This window comes from Euwallacea fornicatus, chromosome 16 (genome assembly GCF_040115645.1).
Source record: "Euwallacea fornicatus isolate EFF26 chromosome 16, ASM4011564v1, whole genome shotgun sequence".
NCBI classification, from domain to species: domain Eukaryota; kingdom Metazoa; phylum Arthropoda; class Insecta; order Coleoptera; family Curculionidae; genus Euwallacea; species Euwallacea fornicatus.
The window spans coordinates 3,328,490-3,351,704 of NC_089556.1; the positions used below are offsets into that span (position 1 = coordinate 3,328,490).

The 23,215-nt window shown below is 36.9% G+C and overlaps 2 protein-coding genes and 1 long non-coding RNA gene across 6 annotated transcripts; 2 read left to right on the forward strand and 1 right to left on the reverse strand.

The window, feature by feature from the left end:
* Positions 1-472: 472 nt before the first annotated feature.
* LOC136344031 (growth arrest-specific protein 2-like) lies at positions 473-17,074 on the forward strand. Of its 2 annotated transcripts, none has more exons than XM_066291093.1 (9): positions 473-800; positions 6,248-6,434; positions 13,644-13,768; positions 13,821-13,962; positions 14,018-14,240; positions 14,307-14,398; positions 14,451-14,606; positions 14,658-14,833; positions 15,749-17,074. In XM_066291093.1, exons 2-9 carry the CDS (start codon positions 6,248-6,250, stop codon positions 15,956-15,958), a joined length of 1,311 nt encoding a protein of 436 aa, XP_066147190.1. In that variant the 5' UTR covers positions 473-800; the 3' UTR covers positions 15,959-17,074. The 2 variants fall into 2 exon arrangements, with proteins under 2 accessions (XP_066147190.1, XP_066147189.1); XM_066291092.1 differs by lacking the exon at positions 473-800 and adding an exon at positions 5,892-6,018.
* A 672-nt stretch (positions 17,075-17,746) lies between these two features.
* Positions 17,747-23,168, reverse strand: Sep2 (septin 2). Of its 3 annotated transcripts, none has more exons than XM_066291095.1 (7): positions 22,736-23,147; positions 22,378-22,495; positions 21,714-21,856; positions 21,200-21,658; positions 20,808-21,149; positions 20,589-20,754; positions 17,747-18,156 (listed from the first exon to the last, which is right to left on the reverse strand). In XM_066291095.1, exons 1-7 carry the CDS (start codon positions 22,763-22,765, stop codon positions 18,134-18,136), a joined length of 1,281 nt encoding a protein of 426 aa, XP_066147192.1. In that variant the 5' UTR covers positions 22,766-23,147; the 3' UTR covers positions 17,747-18,133. The 3 variants fall into 3 exon arrangements, with proteins under 3 accessions (XP_066147192.1, XP_066147191.1, XP_066147194.1); XM_066291094.1 differs by lacking the exon at positions 17,747-18,156 and adding an exon at positions 18,268-18,410 and having other exon boundaries at positions 22,736-23,168; XM_066291097.1 differs by lacking the exon at positions 17,747-18,156 and having other exon boundaries at positions 18,641-20,754; positions 22,736-23,150.
* On the forward strand, positions 22,579-22,828 carry LOC136344035 (uncharacterized). The gene is made up of 2 exons (XR_010732898.1): positions 22,579-22,666; positions 22,716-22,828. It is a non-coding gene; the product is annotated as an uncharacterized lncRNA (long non-coding RNA).
* Positions 23,169-23,215: the final 47 nt, after the last annotated feature.

Here is a 23,215-nt window from a genome sequence, read left to right on the forward strand (position 1 = left end):
TTCACGGTCAATTTCAAGTTGTTGACAAATGGAGGCAACGTTTATGGGGATCTATGGATCGATTGTCTCTATTTTCGAATATAAAAGGTTTTAATGCCAGAAAATAGGAGATGTGTCTGCTCATAAGCTACAAACTCAGCTTTTACTTTCCGAACAATTTCTCCTTTTTACTTGTGGATCAATATCCAGCGCCGCAGCATCCAGACACCGTCCATCCTTATTTCCGAGAGGTACAGAAAGCTCTTTCAGACGCATAACTCATTCAATGGGGTAAAGCTCCCTTTTCTGTCTCTGCCTTTCTTTCTCTCTCGCTCTTTCCCTTTCTCTCCCACACCCACTATCCCCTAACCCTCCGACAATTGAAAATTTTTTCTGGTTCAGTTTTCTCGCTCCCACCCACAGAATTTCCCTCAAGAACTTTCTTGTGCCCCCCGTGGCCTGTCTCGCTCTTCAGCAGCAGTGATAGCGAAAGCACAACAGCTGAAAGCTCCTGATGCATATACCGTAAAAGCGCGATCAAGAGCTTGCACTTGGTGGACCTAGTTGCCAGTCTGCACGACGCGTATGTAGAAGAATGTAGCCGCTATGTTTGTTTCTCATTTGTCGGTACCGGCGCGATTTAATTTTCAAATTAATTTGTAACATTAATTAATAACTTTTGCCTTCATTGCGGTGGTCGCTCAAAGAGCTTTTAGGACAAAATGCTGAACTCCGGATGGAATTGGGCCTGATAGCGCACGAGGGGGAGTTTTTGTCAGGGGTTTTACCGCTTACCGGGGCTAGTTTGAAGTCAGTTAAAGGTAAAAGTAATTTAATATTTAGGTCAATTTTGTTCATTCGGGAATTTTTTTTTTAATTAGCAATCTTGTTCTTATTTCGCCTAACATTAAATATGAAGGAACTTAATGATGGTCTGCATTAATTAGTATCCCTCTCTACAATAACCAATTTGGTAGTTTGACAGATATTGCTTGTTAGTTATGACAAAACATCATAAATTCCGAATATTTGAGATTAGTGTGTAAAATACTGTGAGAAAAGTTGAGTTTTGACTGGACCTTGTAGTGGTAATTCTGCCTGTGAGATCTGAGGTAAATATATGTATGTATACAAATGTTCAGTATGTGCCTACTCAAAAGCGCATGTTAACCACTACGCACTAAACACTAATTTACGAAGTTACTGTATATTCTCCACGGCAGGAACATAATTGCCATAATGAATTTCCATTGAATCCATGAAACGGGTTTTCTATGCATTAGATTGCTCATTTTTCTGATTTTCAAAACAGTTTGAGCTCTCCACCGCTTTTTCTTCACAATTTATATACGTGATATGCTCAAACCTTATACCATCATACTTTGGTGAGGGTTCAATAAAAAGTAATTTCAATCTTTCCAGCCCCTGTGTGGCGTCTAAAGGGTTGAAATGGAACCCCGATCGGTCAGTTTCCATTACGTATTCACATTTAAGTCAAAAATGTTTAAACTTCTTTTTTTACCTTTAGGCCCTTGAAGATTGCAATACGACTTAATTCCTGAAATAGCCCGATTAAAAAAAAATCAATTTCTTTCATTTTTCTCGTTTATCGCAGTCTATATCTCCAGTTCCGCTGCTTTTATTTCAGAAAAAAAATCATTTTTCAAACCGTTTTCGCGATAGTTCAATTACTAATTGCATTCGTAATCCTGCAGGCATGTGTGGAAAGTCTCGAGGGTCTGAACATGTCTCAATCAGTGAATTTCCACCGGCAAGAAGTCTTCACATATTTGTTAATTTTCTTGAACAAAAATTCACCCAGATGGTAGTTCAGGTTCTCTCATTTAGCCAAGTTAATTGTAGGAAACTTATGTCCAAAGACCCTATATACCAAAAATTGAATGTCCAGGATTACTGTACACTGGAAGTTAACAGACATATAGCAATAAGCGAAGCGTTGTACTTCAATAATCTTAAAATATTTCCGATATCTTCCAATGGACAAAGTTTCTACGTTTAGCTCTTTTTTAAATTTTGAAGGACGATATCTCAGAAACTGGTAAAGCAGATGCTTTAAAAGGTGTCCCAAATTCGTCAGAGAGTTTTTAAGTCAAGAATTTTCGAACAGGAACTGTGACCCAATAGTGAAAATGTGCCAAATCCTTTATTCATTTAAAGCCAAGTTGCTCAATTATGGCTTAAGCTCGGCTCCGCTGAATTTGACAAAGAAAGAGGTAAAACTCTAATTTTCTTGCAGGATTATTGCATAGTTTTTTTTTAAATTTTATTAAGAGGAGAAAACCGTTATTCAAACAATTCAAAAGGTTACATTTTTTCAAGAAAGCCTCCTTTCCATACGCACATTTCTTATGCATTTTCCGGGCATATTCTTTGCAGGGGAAGAATTGCTATTTTGCTCTTATCTTAACTTTATGGAGGTACGTTTCTTGGCAGGAAGAAACAGTCCAGAAGCATTAGCATCCCAAAGAGAAACCTGCCGTGGAAAGATTTTTTTCTTTTTTATTTATCATATTAATAATTTAAAAAAATAATAAATCGATAAATAAAATCAGTACCTTTCCCAATCATTAGTAATCGTCCGCTGCCACAATATTGAACCTCGGTTAGCTGGCTGACCCAACCGGCTTGGTTGGGTCAGTTCACAGGGTGGCTGACCCAACCAAGCGATTTGGTTTTGAATATCGACGATTAAGAAACTATTCCATTCGGAACCCGGGAAACTGCAGCACTCCACTGATTTAATAGAGTCATCTGCATATTCCTTCTGTATGATCCAAATGATACCGAAGTTGGTTATCACTCTCCCATTCTCCGTCCCAGCTAAGCGTGCAAATAATTCAATTATCTTAAACGGCATAAGAATCCGGGCCTTCCACGTACAAATCTTGACATGAAATCTAGCCCAAAGACATATTTATTACAGGTTTGTCGATAAATTTTCGTAAAAATCGAGCACCCTATATGGTACTGGTCGGATAGGTGGGTACTCGAGGCCCGACCAAGGCTAGCTACTGCCCCTAGGGATTCGTTGTGATGGCGTTACGTTATTACTGTCAATTCCATTTTTATTGCCCGATATCTTTTTTTGGATAAATTATTCATGTGGCCTTTATTTTTTTTTCCCTGTTTTTCCGAATCAATTATTATTTCTTGTGGGTACCAGTGCGGATATAATGGGAAAATTGCAGATTTCACATTATTTTTATGAACATTGGTTCACGATAATTCTTCCAAATAAATATCGAAAAGTGGTTGCGGTTACTCACCGTGAAATTGATTCCTCCGAGTCTCTCATAGAAAAATTCGCCAAATAGAAAATGATGGTCGTTTCATTTGGCATGATGTTACATACGGATTTATGCGCTTACACATGGCGTGCCTCGTTATACCCCTCGTAAAAAGTAATCAGAGTGTAAAATAAGCAGTTCCTAATTATTTCGTATCCATGATGATATATAAGTCGCCGCTATTGGCGGGCGTATGTATATTTAAGATACCTAGTCGAGTCGAAAATCTTTACTTCTTCGCCGTGGAACGAGAACTTTCTACATTTGTGGATATTCTTCGGCATTATTAATGCAAAAATAACTTCATCTCTGACAAACATCTCGATCTATATTTACAAACATGTGGTTAGCACCGGATGCTCAAAACTGTACGTAAAACTAAATAAACTATAACACACCTAGTGGAAATAGAAACGAAATAAACAAAACAAAAGGAGTTAATGAGCGTGTGTATTTTGGATGAGAGATACACTTAAGAACAGCAAGTGCAACTTTCTGAATAGATATTCGTTGCATAAAAATAATCATTTATACCAAATATGTAGCTCTACCGAACGCATTTTCTTCATTTTTCCCTTTTAAAATCGTCGAATAACAATCAGACCGAGAAGCGTTTGAAGCGCATCTCATGCTAATTGCTAATTAATTAGATATATTGTTCCAACTCCATTTTTATTTAATTGAATTAAGAATCGAATCTGTTATATAAATTCATGTGTGAAATTCCTTTGTGGCAAAGCCTGGATATTTGCATACATGGTTTTTGCTGGGTGGAAAAAATGATCGGAAAGAAAGCTCCCGTTTGCACACGCTGGCTTTTACCTATTGTTGCACTATTTAATAAATATCATTTTATTGAAAGAAAGCGGATTTTCCTCTAAAAACCCAATCAAACTAGATAATGAGTGGATAATGAATCCAATTAAGTTACGAGTAGGTACTGCCAATGTTACAAAAGTAAATGTCTTAATAGGTACTCATTTAGCTTTAACTGAACAACTAATTAACAAATTCTCTCTGATTTTTACTCGGAATCGTTCCGGGATTTAATTGCCGAGCCCTTTATTGCGACTTTCAGAATTTTTAACTTGCTTAAGAATGAGGAATTACTTCTGCAAAAGCCTTGCGCACTAGATTGGTCCCCAGTTACTCTATGATTACCACGAAATTATCGAATGTAATTCAAGACGCGAAGCCATTTACCTACAAAGTTATATCAAAACTTTACTTCTCAAGCATTGCTCTTTAAGTTTCCGTGATACAGAAGCTGTTTCGTGCCTGCTTCCGACGAATGAAGAATTAGTCTCGGTATCTCCGGAACAAGAGGAGAAATCCGTCCGAGAACCACAACAAATCGTTTTCTGAACCCGCTTTACAAGTCTACACGAGGCATTCCGTATTGTCTCCTCAAGTTTCCGAAGTACCGAGGTTTCAAATTCAAAAAGGAGTTTTTGGAGGAAAGTGCGACGTCCTCGATTTTAAGCGTTGCTGGGCAACACTTCAGGTTCCGAGAGCCGGTGTGAGATCTGAAGGAAATTCAGGAACTCAAGTTTAAATTTATGCTTCGACATAACGAAAATCAGGGACGTAAAACTAAAAAGGCCAAGTATTTAATGAAGTCGAGTAACTGGCTGCAACATATTTTGGAAAATTTTCAAGAATTTCGATTTGCCGTTAGAAACGAAATGCGTCATCTATGGATCACTCCCAATAAATGTGCACTGCAGGCACGCCCATCAAAATCGAGAAAGTACCAGAAGTCGCATTGAACTGAGAGAAAAGGGGAGAAATTTCCGAAATATTACAAAGTTTCTAATTACTTTTGTCAACAGCATCGAGGACTAGCTTCTGCTCATTTTGTTTGCTCATCAAGGCAGAAGTTTTTACTTACGCGAAAAAGAAAGAGGTGAAGTTTCATATTAAAGAAAAAAAATGCTGTTTACGCACTTGCTGTTGTTTCGTCAGAGAGTGAACTCCAGCGACAATTTTCCCCCTCGATTTTCACAAAGCTCGTGTGATTCAAACAGTTTAAAAGCAAATTAAACACCCGACTCCTGAAGATCCCATAAACAAACATCGAGCCAAGCAAGTGCCAAGGCATGTAATATAATCTGTTTTAAACTGTTCCTATCGAAAGTTACATTCCAGATGGGTATTATTGACGCTACTTAGAGAACTGTATCTCCATTATATGGCTTTACATTTTGGATTAGATTACATGAAGACACAGTGAGAATATCCGGATAAAGTGGCTAATTTAGGTTATAAAAAATCGTCGAAGTCCACTAGCTTTCGATAGAACTGCAAGTACTGACCTCTTATTTCGTGCTTTTCCTCGAAGAAAATTTAATAGCACAGCTTCCATTGCTGTCGTCCATATACGAGAACCTTTTTATGATTGATTGTAGCACAATTCTAGTAATTAATGGGTATTAATCAAGACGCGAAAAACAATGCAATATGCCACCCACGTATCTACGCCTCTGCTTCATTCTCCACCACAGTGATGTATCCAATGTAAAATTAATGGAAAAATATTCAACAAAAACATAGTAAACAACGAACGTACGAAAAAAGTTTTGTTTATGTGAAGAGTCGGGCCCTTAAGTACCACTTTAGGCAGACGTTCTGCGGCAGTTTGATTTTAGTGATGCGATGGAGTCCGCTATGATACATACTAGAAATCACTGAAATAATCTAAGTTATGTATTCAATAGACCTCCAATTTTTGGTAATCAACTTTGACTATGCTAAAAGAAGGAATTTCTTTACACCTTTCCTGTTTTTAAAACCAAATCGGCCGTGGCTAATTGTCTTTAAATTAGCATTCCAAATAATTCCATAATCAAAGCGTGGTCGAAATATCTCAACTCTTAAGCCATCGACCGACAAAGACGTTTTTCTACAGATTAAAGAAAAAAGTCATTCTTTTGCAATATTAATAATTAATGATTTTCTAGATGGCGTTTGGGCGAAACAACGTATCTCGCAACCGAAACTCATGGGGCCCAATCTCCGTGGGATTCCCCAGGCCAGATCCCGAAGAAGAGCTGGCCGAAGAGTACTCCGAAAGGATGATGTCGGCGCAGATGAGGCAGTTGGATCCCCTCAAGGAAGATTTGGCCGACTGGCTCAATAAAACCTTAAGTAAGTGCTTTGCAGAGTTCTTAGTTATGTCATTCGTTATGATGGTGGGTGTTTAGAAGAAAACATCAAAGAGTTCAAGAGCGGACATGCATAAAACAGTCCTTACGAACCCATAAATAAAATGCATAATAGAACAGTTACCAGCGAGAGTTTATGTTAGGTGTCAGCCGGTGTTGCTGCAATTATAATTATCTAAAGATTGGAAGGAAAAAATATGCCAAACTAGACGGGATTCAATTGAAGTGAGCGTTAAAATGCTTCTTACCTTTATTCAAATTCGAGATATTTACTGCGAATCGAACCCGTTGAAAGGAGATAGTGCCCATATTGGTTTAACCTTCATATTTTCAGCCCGGCTGGTTCTCCCTAAGTGTCGAAAATATGTGTAGGTTAATTCAGGTTATTTACCAGTAGATCGGATCGAGATTTGAGGAATACAATACTGGAAAATTGACTGAAGCCATTTCCAAAAAAAAAACTGACCGGATGAACGCTCCATGGCGACGTGCTTTAGATTTAGGCAGTTTTCCTAGTGCGTGGGGGTTTTTCCCACTTCAAAGTATTAGAAAAGCTACCTTTCGAAGTGTGAAATATCAGAAAAATTAGGAATAGGTCAAAATCTGGTATTACAAGAACTGCGTCTACATGCTCCTAACGGACCGTGCCTGTCAATAGATGTGCTCGAAATTCCCGTAGGGGTATAGACTTGGAAAGAATGAGGAAAATTGGCGATTCGAGGCGAAAAATTGAAAAGGTATCCAGCAGAACTCTCCATGCGTCCAGTCCTCGTCCACGGCTCACCCTTAATATGGACTGGGCTCACCTAGCAAAACACTACTTTCCGGGCCAGAAACTTAAACATCCATTACGTTGTCGTTGTAATGCAAATAACCATTAGGTTACGAGCTCCGAGTGAAGTGCATTTTAGGCTGCAAAGACAATGGCATTTTTCACAGTTTTACACGATCGTTTCGCAGCCAGAGGGATCGAGAGAGCAAAATTACAGCGATCAGAAAAACGATTTTGCCGATCCCTTAAGTCAACTTTCGAGTCTTGACCGGAAAAACTTCGCTTTCAGGAAGAGAAATTGAACCGAAAGGGCACGCTATATGGCTCTCTGTGAAAAAAATATAAAGCGTGTACTAAATATATTAAAAGCTCTTGGGAATGTAAAGAAAGGATTAAGAACCGTTTTCGAAGTTTCGCAGGCTACATGTCAGCAACTGGACATTTCCCCACCGGCAGGAAGGTTTTTTTCGTATGTTTACTGTAGACACCCTGTGTATGGTGCATGCGGATATTTTTACCGGCTCTGTGACCTCACACAATGAATTACGGTCATGTCGCATGTCAGTCAGTGGCGTCACCCTAACAGACCATATACAAAAGCATTTTTCTGCATAGTTAACAATGGGCGCATTCTACCGTTCCACGAAAGCCCGCGACCACGCCCAAAATTAACCTCGTCTAAGCGCATTAGTGCCTTATTTGTCGTATGGAATATTTACACGACAATTCCTGATGATGGTGATGATCAACGGGGGCACACCTACAAAATAAACTTTGTTAATGGGGCTGATGACCAGATGGGAGCACGACGGTGATAAAATGAAGTAATTTATTAGCCGGGTGCATTATACAATTCCTATATTACAGGCGAGATTGCGCATATGGAAAATCTAATAAATAATGCAATAAAATCCCTCGGAGGTTGCGTTATATCTCAAATCTCCATATTTGGAGGCTTTTAACAGTTTATGCCATTCTCGCTTATGGCGAACGTAAATCTCTTATTTATTGACTGACAGTAATCAGTGATTTTGTTTAACTGTGCGTAATTGGTTTTTTAGGCCTAGAAGAAATCGGAATTCCTTTATTTCCTATGAGCAACTTTCATTTTCAAGCCTGACATGGGTTAATTGTTATTATCTAATGAATTTTTATAACACACAATGACAATGCGTAAAAGACAATCGCTTGAAAAAAATACGCGTTTAACGATTTAATGTGAATAGGAAATTCGTCCCCTAACTGGAGGAAGTGTGACATAAATTCCGAAGGAAATTGTTTAACAATACTTCTTGGGATACATGGCCCAACGAGCTTTTCTATTAAATAATAAAGAAATTCAGGGAAAGTACTTCTTCGCCCCATTAATTAACCGATAATTATTACTATTCAGTCTGCCTAACCGTGAAGGTTTCGGTATTCGAGTGTCAACATCAGGTCAATATACTTTAACAGTGTTTAGGCAAGTAATGTAATTTACCAGAAACAAACGTGGACAGACTATGGACAGATACGAATGTCCTAATTAAGGAGCCCCAGTTTATGCACCGGTTCTGCGACTATTGTGACCCATGGAAATTACAATAAATGAATGCCGTGATGGTATGGAAGGCAAATGATGCACTAGCCGATGCAGATTTACATTATCACTCTGTCTAGTTGTGCATAAAACATTCATGAAATGGTGTAATGATGATGTCAAAGCGACATAGCTCCTAAGGTGTTGACCGTTCCTGGCTGGGTCTTGGTCCAATCAGTTACGACTGATCTACCAATGCCACCGCTCCGCCACTTCACGGTCAAAAGTTTTGTTTTTGGTACTCGTGACATTATTGGAAAAATATTTACGTCCTTGTTTCCATAATTGAGCCGTCGCTGCTGCGTCTTGGCTGCCTGATCTATGGGGCACGGAAAGTAGAACTTCCAGCAAATCAATCAGCTACGACTGAACCACCGATGCCACCATCCTGCCACTTGACGGTCATTTTTTTTTACTGACTGCATTGTTAGGAAAATATTTACTTCCTGGTTCATATAGTTTGACCGTTACCGACGCGTGTTGGTTGCGCACACAAAGTCGAACTTCTGATCAATTGCGGTTGAAGCACCGGCGTCACCACCCTGCCATTTTACATTAAAAAAGGAAATTGTGACTAACGGCATTTTTAGAAAAATATTTGCTTCCTTGATTACTTAACTTACATCTCCTTCGCCAGATGATACTGCCAAGAATGACTGGAAATACGAGACGCGACGCGTCAAGGCAAAGTATCTTTGCCAATCTACATACTGCCATAACCGAATGTGGTTTGCATGTTTAGATGGTTAGGTTGCACCCTTGAACCATGCCTCTGTGTATAATGTAATTTTATATGACCAGACGTCTATCCAATGTGGTCAATTTATTGTGACAGCAAGAACAGGGCTAACACATTTGTTGTTCTTGCATAATGCAAACATTTCATGTCAGTTGAGGTTCTGGGAGTCATGGAAAAAATTTAGAACACGGCGGGTTTCTTGGAAATATTGAAGGAAATTGCAGTTGGTTTAAATTGCTGTGAATTCCTTCCGTTTTGTTCCTGATTTAAATTCAAATCCTCCGTAAGCTGAGAGAACTCGATAGCATGTCTTAGTAGACTATCGCAATCCCTCATTCTTGTATCAACCTTCTTCTTCAAAAGCATCGCTAGTCATTTCTCCAAGACTTACCTCTGCCACACTCTCTGGGACACCTATGAGAGCGTGCGAGAATTCAGGCAAAAGAGATCCTCATATTCTCTTATTGCGATGCGCATTTATTTGGTTTTTCTTGTCATCTATTTCATCAGTTTCTTCACTTTTCGTTGCAACAAACCAACATCCACTATCCAGTTTTTCAGGGTTTCTTACTGCCATATTTAGTGGCTCATGAGGAAATTTGGATTTTCGTAAATTTCGAAGTAGCACGCATTGACCTAATCACCAATTCCTAGGGGTTCTTGCAACAGAGCTGGCTCGAAATTTCTCAATTTCGAATGAAACAATTTCATACTGGAATGAGGTGAAAATCCTATACTCGTCAGGGCGAGAATTGACTAGAATCGAATTTCCAAATTTTTAAATTAACCCGAATTCACCTAATTGAGAATTTCTTCAAATTTTGAACCATACTGGACCCATCCACTCAAGAGTTCTCAACAATAACCGAAGTAATCGAATCATTTTAAATCACATACATTCAGTTCTAGCTAGAAAAATATTTCGTTGCCTAGTAGTGCTCTTGAGGGTTAAACACAAACTACACGAAAGAGGTACTTTCAAATTATTTTTTCGTTACTCCAGTCATACATGCGCTTTCATGTGTATGTATGTGCTTTTTATGAAGTCCAAAAGCGTAATCGGCCGCGCCAACCGTTTCCACCAAAGGAAATAAATTCGGGTAGAATAAAGATTAAAAGCTCGTGATAGGGGCACGACCAAACAGATCTCGTGTGGCCGATAACCTCCCGATTTAAGACCATTGCACTGGACCTTTGTCCTTTATCCTATTTCTTTCATTCTTGGACTAATATTGAATAAATCCCTCAATAATCGATTGATGTTATTACAAGTCAGCAAATCAAAGGTGGAAGCTCTTGTGCCAGTTTTAGGGCAATAATTTGAAAAATAATATTACGTTCAGATATTCAATCATGCAATATAGGGAACTTCACTGCCTGATACTGCACCTTCAGCAGTTCACGTGACAAACTCAAATTTATGGGATATTATGAACGTAATAATTGAGGTCCTATAAATAGAGAAAAGTATTTTAAAACCTAAACACATCGGGCCTCAGAGGAAGTGACCATTTTCTGCCGTTCTTTTTGAAGATCCGTTCTTGCTATTTACATACTAAAGGCTTATTTCAACAAGATTACCCGAAACTGACACCATAGTAAAGTGGATTTAAATATCATAATATGAGAATCATGCTTAAAGTAAAAGGAAAAGACCGCTAGGGCTGAGCAGATCACTGCATGCGAGATGATAAAAGCTTAAGGACAGACGAGAATTTTAATATTCTTATTCTTTTGATGTCGTCGGTGGTTTAACGTGTAGATAGTCATAATGAATTCAGAGAGCCTTATTACGAACGTACGGCTAGGTCTTGGGCTTATGGGGATTTATTATTCACGTTGCTCATTTACATGTGAACAGATCGGAGACATTTTCCTGTTGATATGATCAATCAAAGCGCATTGTTACATGGAGGCTTATTTAAAGGGGGGTTGTTAGTCGTATCCCCTGTGAAAATTTGGTGAATCCAAAAGAAATGCTTCTCAGTCGATTCTTTGTTATGTTCAACCTAAAGCCTCAATTTCTACTAAAACAATCGAATGCCCTGTTCAGACCCTCAACCTTTAATAACGCACCTATTCTAATACATTTTAAAATTAAACCCAGTTTAGCTTAATCGAATTAGTGGCTGTATAAGAGTTTTACGACCCCGGCCCATTAGGCGTTTAAGTGAACGAATAATATCGTCTGTGTGCCCATTTTGACCCAAGCGAACTATTGGTCTTAACGAGACTAAGCACAACTCATTTAAAAACAACTTTGATCTAATTAGGGCATAAACAAAAGCCTTAACGCACGATGAAGTTAATATGGTTAACCTAAATTTAAATCACTTCTAATCGAGTTAAATCGCGTATCAAAGCGTTGCAATTAATCGCATGCAAGATCCAGAGGTTTGAGTGCCATGATCAGTGGCGGACATACGACCGACTGACAGGAATTTGCTTTACTCCACGGCTCATTTACCCTTAGGGCGTCCCGGCCTGTAAAGGCTTTTTTTTGTCGTTTGAAAAACATGCACATAATGTGGAACATCAGGGGCGCACGGATAAAAGCTTTTAAATAAAAGCCTTCAAACCAAATTTGGAAACTTAGAATTCACGGAGAAGAAAAACAGAGGCGTACTGGATTTATTTCAACGTGAAGCACGCGGGGACTTGAACAAAATATAATTGGAAATTATAATTTTAGAAAATAGTTTTATATCGAAACCTCTGAAAACATAATATATGAATATATCAAACGATGAAGGGATACTCTATAATTTGATGTGGGGATCTGAAACCACCAATTCAATGTCCTACAGAAAGGAATTTTCGAATTAAAAAAAAATTAAAATGTTGCACGGTAAAGAGCTGAAACCTGAAAAAAAAGTCAAAATTGCAGACTCTGAGACTTTTGCCGATTCTGAGGAACGCAGTACGCTAATGATATTCACGGACTTTAAATTCATAAATCCTAATTTTATATTATTTCAAAAAAACACCACTGTGGTGCCAAGAAAAGTAAAAAATCTATAAGGAAGGGTCTTATCGCAAAAACAAGGACGTGCGAACTTTTAAGGCGTAAGAATCAAAAAACACAAAAATTTCAATTTAAATAGTGAATTTTGAAAGTTGCTGGATTTCCAAGGTCGGTAGTACACGACTTATTTAATGGATCCTCTGTGCTGTAAAGGATTTCTTTAATCTGGAAAATTTTGTTTTCAACACTTAAAATGCAATGGCGTGCTGTGCTGGGAGGTAATTTTGATTGGACTGAAGCTAGAACTAAAAGAAGGTTTCTCAAAACAAACAACTTTAGTTCGTTGGGGAAACTATTGTGGTACGACAATAATATACGATGTATTGACACTATTCAGAGTTGTAAGCAGTACCAAACACATAATTGCTTTGCATCGAAGCTTACGTATCCTCAGACCCACTGCTGACCATATTCATGTCAACTGAACAATTCCGCCCTGTGTAATACATAGTATTCTAAGTATTAATGCTTTTATGTTAAGTAGACAAGAAAGCAGTTTTTCTGGTACTACAAAATGGGTACAATTCTGAACGCGGTCGATTCATCCATACAAAGCTTAGTAAAAGAAAACCGATAGTTTAAGTCGTTTAACTACTGTTACTGATCGATCTAATTAGGGCACTTCCGCCATGTGACGTCTAGCCCTATAATAGTGAAGGCTCGTCACAAAGCGTGACACAGGACTAAATAATTAGAGCCAGAACCGGCGTAATAATGACCATAATTCCATGTAAATTGGTGTAAACTTGACTTTAGGTCAATGGGTCGGATCGTGCACAGATTTCTTGATGTACCTTGTCATTAACGTTATATTTTTCTCAAATGCCACATAATTATGAATCACTGAGTAGCATTTAATTAAAGAACGGTGACTTGGACTCATGCATAAAGACATGGCAATATATGGTTCTAGTGTTCTAATTTATGTAATGCCAATATGAATATTAATATATAAATATATATATTTATGTATATATATTGCTGAAGTTTATGGGACCCGTACTGGATTGTGCTAAATTGTCCAAACTGGGCTCATTGGTAGACGCTGAGATATACAAGATTCTGTAATCCTCTTAGGAATAGACTACCTAAGCAGAGACAACTTCCTTTCGGAGCTAGACAATGGGGTTGTCCTCTGCCACTTGGCCCAAATAATTTGCGATAAGGCTAAGAAAATGGTAAACTCAGGTTTGGTAAATGCGGTAAGAGATTCAAATACTCAAAATAGCACAGAGGTAAATTTCAAATTCTTAGATGATACCAAGTGTCCGAGGTAAATGCTTTGAAAAGGCCAAGCGAAGAAGTTTTTTCTCCCGCGATAACGTCGCAAACTTCCTCAAATTCTGCAGATCCCTCGCAGTTCACGAAAATCTGCTCTTTGAGAGCGACGATTTAGGTAACTGACACTTCAATACGCCTGTTTCAACCTCATATTTAAATTACTTCTCCAGTTCTTCACAATCAGCCACGCAGCGTCATTCTGTGTCTCCTGGAAGTAGCTAGAATAGCTACGAAATACGGCATAGAGCCTCCAGGGCTGGTGCAACTGGAAAAAGAAATAGCAGAAGAGGAAAGCAACAATTCAGGTCCCAGTTCGCTGCTTTCCTGGCAATTCCGCGCAGCCCCAGCAAGTTCCAGGCTAAATGGGTCTGACTATAAAATGAGTCATAGTCGGTAAGACAGTATGCGATAATTAAAAAGAAAATGAGGAGTTTACGCATGAGAATCTGTTATTTGCAGATCGACATCTGCGATTTCGCACTATGCAGAACGATGGAATACCGGACCCCACGTACTGCTTATCCAGGATCCCAGGGACATTAGAGCATCAGGTTAGTAGCAATAAAATAATTAACAGCTCTACAAAGCTATTGTTGTTTTTAGGCGATAGCGCCCAAAACTCCCTATCAATGGTAAAAACTAGTGGCGCTAGTGATGGAGTACCTAGCGACAACACTGAAGATGAATGGTCCAGAGGCAGTCCAGAAGATCCAGATTTGGACGTGGTTGATTCAAGCAGGAGAAATATGGTTAATAAAGGTTTGTTATCGATTTATACAGTTTTGCAGTTGTGGTGAAAGGTAATTTTAGGCGGCGGTGATACTCCGACACAAAGCTTAACCACGGAATTAGACAGAAAAGTGCAATTGGCTGCAAGATTGATGCAACGCAACTGCAACTGTGCCAATGGGAAATGTGAAAAGTTGCAAGTGCGGAAAGTGGGGGAGGGCAAGTACAACATTGCAGGCAAAAATGTGTTCATAAGGGTAAGGTTCAATGCGATGTTTAAATAGAATATTACAATTGAAAATTCCTTAAAAAATATGTTTGTACTTCCACGTCAGTGGAAACACGATATATATCTAAACATGTACTTGGAAATCGAAAAAAGTTTTTTTTTTAATTTACACAAAGCCCTTTTAGAATTTTGAATGTAAATTTATCATTTATTTGACATCAGACTCGCTCAAAGAAAGAAATATCTCTTAATTATTGTTTTTTACTATCATTAAATTGGCTATCCCTGGATGTACATTCAAAAAAGCCCTTAAAGTCGCGAAATCGTGTCAAAAAGCTCTCAAAACACACGGAGAGAAAATTAGTTGATGACGCATTCTGACAGATGGCGCTTTACTGTAGGTGTCCCTATCCGCAAATGCATAACTGCAAATAACTGTTCATATGTGGCGCTACCAGTCCGGATATAATTTACATTCACCATTGTCAAAAAGTTTTTATACAAAATTAATAATAAATAACTCTTAGTACTAGCTTTTCAGTGCGCTTGTAAACTCAATGTGAAGGAACTTGCAATCAAGACAAGCCATCACTCAAAGTGCCTCCAGCAATTCCAAAGATGTTTTAAGTAATATGGGGAAGAATTAGTGAAAAACACGTTTTAGCAGATAGCGCCGATCTCGCTCGTTACTAATGAATATCTCGGCAAGTCGCTCCCACTGTCTGACTTTAATCAAAACGTTGGGAAAACGTCATTTTCAAGAAATCATTACTCCTGAAGCTCCAAAACTTTCACTTTTCTTTTGGAACATCGCCTAGAATAATGGAAAAGCTAAAATATTGAAGATCTCGTTTATTGTTCTGTCCTAATTCTCAATCTTACACACTAATAAAATAACCTTCTTGAGACACAAATTAATCAATTAAAATTCCTCCATTTTCAGTTACTGAAAGGACGTCATATGATGGTCCGCGTAGGAGGCGGTTGGGATACCTTGGACCACTTCCTGTTACGTCACGATCCATGTCAGGTGAAGGTGGTAATGCGGGAAGGTCCCGGAAGGGACTCAACCGACGCTTCAAAATATCTGCATATCAGGGCGAAGTACCGCAGCCCCCCACCATGCGAAAATCGCGAATCAGTCACACGTTGAACTAGTGCCCGCACCCAGCACTGCGCACGCGCCTTTAAGTTGCCTGTTCCAAAGCTGTTATTACCTTATGTGTTTATTTTAGACACTGTTGATCGGTTAACGATAAGAGTTTTAGTAATAAGGATGTTGACGAAAAATAGTACCAATATACAACTCAAAACTTTTTTCAAAATTAACGCACTGCAACTAATTGACATAGTACAGTCTTGCTAAAAAAAGGATGATTCCAAGTAAAATATTCGTCCCTTCCTTGACCAAAAATACGAAGTACCATAAGTAGCTGGAACTATCACCTGCGTTAATTAAAAAAAAATCAACTTAATGGTTGCAAACTGTTTTTTAACACTAATATTTCAAAATAAGTGTCTCACATATCAGAAATTGTTCACGCGCTTAATTTGATATCATTGTCTAAATTGCTTCTAGCTCAAGTTAGTTCCATTATTGTTCGGTTCACGCAGGTTTCAAAACAATAATATAAAATGCCTCATATTTAATATTAAGTGCTTGAATAGGAAAATTAAAGTTGTCAGTGAAAGCAAAAAAGAGCTCCAGAGTTAGAAAGTCAAATGGGCAAAAAAAACACGCCGTGGAAAATATCGTATCCAATTTCATGGAATGGGAGCTAAAAGGTTTATGACAAAGGTTTTTTTTAATTTCATTTTTACAAATATCAATCGACCGTTCTATATCTACCATTGCATATTACATTGAGGAAAACATCCACAAAAATAATTGCTAACTGCGAAAATCTACCAAACATACTTCTATTAGACATCTCTGTTCAAAGGAAGCGACAGCCATTCAATTCATTTCTACCAAGTTCGCTCAAAGATTGTGCCTTTTGAGTAAGTTACCGAAGTATGCGGATCAAATAACGCTGGACATTTTACCTCTAGAATTTTGCCTACTAAAACATCCCTCGTTTAGGGAATAATAAACCTATAGTGCAAATCGATAGTAATAACAGTAACCGTACGGATAAGAGAGATTTATTGGGTGGTAACAAACCACACATAGTAGTTAGTTAATAGTCACCGGTTAAATTGTAAGGTTTCCTAGGTTCTGTAGGATTTTGTGCATATTTTTGTACTAATTAAATCGTTTGATACATAATTCCTGCACGTAGCTTTATTTTTTTAATCACTCCGCATCATGTCATATCCCGAGTAAGGTGAAAAGTTTTGCTCAAATGCATGAAATAGTACATTACATAACAAGCGAACAGACCGATTCTTAACATACGATAGTAAAAAATTGCTCGCGAGCCGCAGATCAAACCGTCAATCACGTGAGTGTGATGAGAAGTTTTCTAGCAAGTTGTGTACATTATTTTTTCCATGGTAAAAAATTTTTAATCGGAATAAGAGAAAATAAATTATCTTCTGGGCTGGAAATCGAGCTCAAGATCAATACATCGCAAATCCAACACTGAAGCCATTGCGGAAAAATACCGTTTCATTGGCCCCAATTTTAGAGGCGACATGTTAGAGAATTTGTTCTTTTCTGACTGGACAACATCTAGCACTTTTTAATTCTAAGGCACAAATAAAGCTTAATGCTAATTTTTTACCTCTTATTCAACACGTGTTATAGGTATTTTCGTAAGTGATCGTGGGAAAAACCAATAAAAATTTATTTAAATCAATCTTGAGGAAGAATTAGTAAGAGGCGTATTCGCCGACATTTCTTTCACCTCCGAATAATTCCATTGATACTCAGTAGACAGCTACACTTTCAAAATTTTAAGATCAACAATTGCCAGGTCAATTAAAATGTCTCGCTTACTACTGTTGAGAATTTTTTAGTCATTTAACATAAAAATTGCAATAAATGTTACCAAAACTTCACATAGAGAGAACTACGTTTTAAAGCTCTTTCTATTTTCGTTGAATCGTATATTAATTACCCAACTTAGTAAAAACATTATTTGCATAATTAGTAGTATACATTACAACATTGCTAGATATAACATATAATTAAACGTATAGGTGCTATATAAAAATATGTGGTAATGATTTGTACTTAAAATCTATAATACTTCTCAATATCGAAAATTATAGATAAACTATCCTTTACTCTTAAATCGAAGAAATAAATTAGCACGATATAAACCCTAGTCTACAAAAATATCTCGTTGAACCTCTCAGTTAATCGCCGTCAAGGGCAGAGGACTTAGATAAACTTATGCATCACTTCTGAAAAGAAGAGAAAATTCGTTTTCACTTTTTCAGTCCAAGAAAACTAAATCGAGCGAGCACCACACCATAAAAGCTTATACAGCAATAGCTAGTAGAAATAGAAATACTGCCTCACAAAGAATTGAATAAAGCTTTAGCCTAATGTATACGACCAATTTTTTTCACTGAATTAAATAATAATTAGTGCTAAAAGGAGCGTATGCAGTTTCCAGTAAAAGTTGTTATGAAGAATGCCATAACGCGACAAAAACCTAGAAAGATGAAAAGTACTTCAACTTTAACAAAAAATAAGCGTTTCTAGGTGCATTGTTTGTACAGTGCAGTGAAATATTCTCTTTTAGGATCATCAAAGGGCCGGCACCCACGCAGAACCAGCGAAATTTGAGAAATTACAAAACTTTTCCAGGAAGTATACGTATTACAAAAGGTTTGCGAAGTTAGTGCGACCAGGTGAAACGGCAGTTTAATATAAAGAGTCATCTTTATTAAAGCATGTAAATATATTACAAGACAGTATTACAATTACAATTACGTGTACCCATTACCATCAGAGTTAAAATTGGCAAACAGGAATAGTTTGTATTTTTAAACGCCCAATTTGGTTAATTCCACAAATATACACCTATAATATGTAATCGCTAAAATTAGTAGACACCAACATGGATATACAGGCTGTCCTTTCTCTAAATGGTCTGTATAAACGTCTGCCACCGATTCTTGGAAGATCAAAATATGATTATTTGACACAAATTATCTTCCCTTGAAAATTTTTAATTGTTAAAATAGAACGAAATGCAACATGGTTAAATTTTTAAAAGTATTTTTTTTAATACTACTTCGCTTACAATGATTCTACTTGGACAAAATCTCGTTCAGGAATTGCCATTCCCATGCTTTTTCACCTTAAGTTAACTTTAGAAAAAAATTACTTTGCTCTCTTGTATTTCAAGAATCATTAATTTTTGGTTTAAATAAGTTGTGTTAAATTATCATATTTCTACGTTAGGTATCTATGGTCAGGTTTTACGCAAAAAATTTAAGGACATCCTTTATAGTTAGTCAAAATTATTTACATTAGAAATATATCATAGTGTGGTCATTTGTGTAGTTATTTATCCTGTTTTAAATACAATATAAATGTAAATTATTAGTGAAGGTCCATTTATTATGCGGGTATAAAAATGTCGGAAAAGGTAAGTCCTTTCAGGTTTTTCAAAATTACTCACCAACCGATAGAAGTAAATTAAATTGACGGAAGGTGATGGTTTTCTAGCATGAACGTTTACTACTTTACGAATTTAGCCATTTTACTTTGTCATCTGCAATAATATCCACCGCAGTTGTGAACGGGATTTGGACCATGATTTAGATGCCCAAAAAAACATTAATTGCAACAATTTCACATTAAGAAAACAAGGAGACTTAATATGTCTTTAATTTATTCGTGTTAAAGTATGATTATTTTAATACAAAATCAGCACATGCTTCCTCAAGCAAACGTTCGCCGTAATAATGAAAATATTTCGTGAACCTCGAATGAAACTTTGTAACCCAAATAAAAATATTGATCTGTTTTCCTAATTATCTTCTTTATTCGGCCAGGAATTTCGAAAGGATCCAAATATGCAAAAACAGATAAAATGTAAAAGAAATAATATTTAATTTAACTATTAAATATAGAAAACACGATCAAAAACTAAACTTTACGCGTTAGTAAAACCACTGAAGATCTCGGCCAAAAAACTAGCTCATTACATTTAGCTAAAAACCTTAAAAAAACATTTAAAAATCCCCAAGTTTGAATTAATCAAATATACTGAAAATTACAGTCAAAATAAATCATTTCGACGAGTCAAGAAAATAGAGAATTTCTTTTAAGTTTGTTCAATTCTGTTTAGTGTAGCTCTATTCCCATTATTGTGTTGCAAAATTCCTTGGAGTTCAATGAAAAATGAGAAACACTAAATGAAGGAATTCTAGATTTCCGAAAAATCTAGTACTTACAACGTACTGTTATATTAGTATATTAAAGTGTAAGTAATGGCACACAAGAAAAAATCCAATGCACCTCATAATAAACTAATAAATAAAGAACAGAAATAAGGTCAAATCAGTCCATCTCCATACCCTTCGGTTTATTAACATCAAACTGAATAGAAATTTGTGAAAAATTAAATGCAAAAGCAAAAGCAGGCGATTGCAAACATATTAAAAACTTTGGCTTAAAATAATGTAAATAAAAATATAATATATAAGGTCTAAGGGTGAATTTTTTAGTGTCACAAAGCAATTACTCTAAACTAATTCACAGCAGGCACACATATTTTTTGCCCATTATAAATACGTTTAGAGTAACTGCCTTGTAACATTAAAACGAATCATCGCCCTGTATGATATATTAGTAGAATAATCAGATTATTTCTTCTTACTTTTTCCCAGAGTTAGCGTGTGGTGACTGCTAGAGCCCATCTGTTGGTACTGGGCCTTTCTCCTGTTGTATTCCACAATTTCATCTTCCAACTTCTTTCTAGCGTCCTCAATTTTCTTCTTTTCATCTGTGTGGTCTTTCTTCAGTTTGTCAAATTTAGCATGAAGCTAAAAAACACACCAAAAACTAACATATTAAGTAATACATCAATCAAACTCACATCTTTCTCCGCTTCTTTCAATTCGGCTTCCTTCTCTTTCACTCTCACCACAAACATTTGCCTCATTTCATCCTCTTTCTGCTGCAATTCTTGTAAGTGATTGGACCATTTCACTTCAAAAGTTTCTTGGAAACTAATTGGTTTGTTGTTGGCGTCAACGTCTGAAAAACCCATTTGCTCTAATCGTTTCTTCCGGTAGAGCTCATAATGTCTGATATGCGTCTTTTCACGCATGTCTTCCATGTTGGTCCTGATAAGCATTTCTCGAAGCTTGACAAAGTCACAGTGAGTTTCATTCTCAACTTGAACAGTACCCCATGGATATTGTCTGGCTCTAACAAGCTAAAAATTTGGATTAACAATGTAAAACCTTTTGTCATTAAGGGTTTTACCTTGCTGCCAACTTTTACAAAATCTGTGCTGCCAATTACTGCAAATGGAATATGAGAATTCATAGAGCTGTTAACTTCTGAAACTGATTCATCATCAACTGGAAACTCGTAAATATGTACTCCATTATTTTGGAGTTCGGCCATAATTTTAGATTTGAATTTCAGAAGCTCTGTTTTAGAAATTGTGTCTGCCTTGGCAATTATGGGAATTATATTCACTTTCTGGTCAAGCTTTTGCATGCAAACCAAATCAATAGACTTCAAACCATGCCCAGTAGGGCAAACAAAGTACAAGCAAGTGTGAATTCTTGTATCATGAAATGCCGAAAGAGATCTTTTGATTTTCAACTCCTCTTGCAGATAATTTTCAAATTGATCATCAATATATTTAACAATAGCTTTGAAGCTGTCTTCTTTGTTGATTTGGTCGCCATAGCCAACAGTATCAACAATTGTAAGCTAAAATTATTGTTAACAAAAGAATTAAGTACACAGCAATGAATGGTTAATGTACCTTGAGTCGAACATTACTCTCTTGGAGCTCATATGTATGTCCGTTTAGTTTTACTGTAGGTAGAGTGTGAGGACTTGGATTTGATTCAAAGTTTGTATTGAATAATGAATCCATAAGGGTTGATTTACCCAAACCGGTCTCGCCTGAAAACGCTCATTGTTAATTATGAGACTTGTACATGATGTTTGAACTTAGGAAGCAGGCCTTCTTTATTGCTAGCATTTTACTCATAAAAATTGCTATAGTGTTATCAGATGTGCTCATATTAGCTATAATTATATGCAAATGTTCAAAAAATATGCAGGGTGTCCACTTTATTAGCCCTTTTACTAATATAATCTATCTCAGTTATCACAGTTATTTGAAATAATAAGAAGTTACTAATATTGATAACTGTATGGTTGACTGAGACTGGATAACTGATAGTCACATTTAGTCACTGATTAAAAGATAAGCAAACTAAACAATGAAACATAGTATTAAGACATCTTGCATTTAAATCAGTCAAATATGAAGAAAGGAAACACAATATTTCAAAACTATTGCTGCTATTGCAAGCTGCAAACTTAATAAGTCACCCACATAAAGCTAAATGGATTTTTATGCTTCTATGAATATTAGCTCTCACATTAAACCTATTTAAAGCAGTGCAAAATCAACTTACCAATGCACATTATGTTAAATATGAATCCATTTTGAACACTTTTGGAAACTAACTGATCTGGAAGGCTATCAAATCCAACATGGCCAGAAAGCATCAGATTCCGAACCAGGCCTTCAACCTGTAAAATTGGATTAACAACAACCATTATTTCCAGCAATTAAAGTGAAACTTCTAAGCAGACTATTTAGAAATGAGTTAGTTCTTCAAAGAACTAGAACAATACTGAAGAATTCAGTCTACTTCCTTTCAGAGAAAAGTATACCATCACAGGGAGTGGAACAATAATACTGTAATGTAATGCCATATTAAGCAGACCTGACTTACATTTGAAGTTGTAGACAATTGGAGTGGTACTTACCGCTTGGGAACCCACTTCTACAGGAGGCATCGTAGCTTTGAAATCCCTGAAGGGAAAACGAGAGAAAACGTCGATTTGACCTGCAAAAATAAACACCGATCTTCGGTCGAAACGTTCAGTTTATGAATGGAAGGGATGGGTTTACAGTCGAGTTGTATTAAAGTAAATGATAAATTTGGTTTTTGATGGAATTTCTCAGTCAAAAACAGCATAAAGTTCATCTAAATTGATAAAAATTGTTAGGAACGACGCCCAAAAAACGAAACTTTTACTGTAAACAGTAATTTTGCTTTTGTCGATGATGAGAAATCCAAACAGGGAACGAGGTAGGGGAAAACTGTCAAAGTCAAATTATATGTCAAGATGTATGATGTTGCCGCTGTTGCCACTGTTTCGACCAAGGAAAATTTTGGAGAAAGTGGGGATTGGCAAAATGGAGAATTTCTCATAGTGTATACCTCCCAGTGGGGCTTCATCACG

Coding starts and splice junctions, on each gene's coding strand:
- LOC136344031 (XM_066291092.1), top strand. CDS start 5,992: ATGTATTCAATAGACCTCCAATTTTTG. Junction 6,435..13,643: donor CTGGCTCAATAAAACCTTAA/GTAAGTGCTTTG, acceptor TAATCCTCTTAG/GAATAGACTACCTAAGCAGA. Junction 13,769..13,820: donor ACTCAGGTTTGGTAAATGCG/GTAAGAGATTCA, acceptor TCAAATTCTTAG/ATGATACCAAGTGTCCGAGG.
- Sep2 (XM_066291094.1), bottom strand. CDS start 22,765: ATGCCTCCTGTAGAAGTGGGTTCCCAAGCG. Junction 21,150..21,199: donor TTGTAAAAGTTGGCAGCAAG/GTAAAACCCTTA, acceptor CCAAATTTTTAG/CTTGTTAGAGCCAGACAATA. Junction 18,411..20,588: donor CACGCTAACTCTGGGAAAAA/GTAAGAAGAAAT, acceptor TCATCTTTCTAG/GTTTTTGTCGCGTTATGGCA.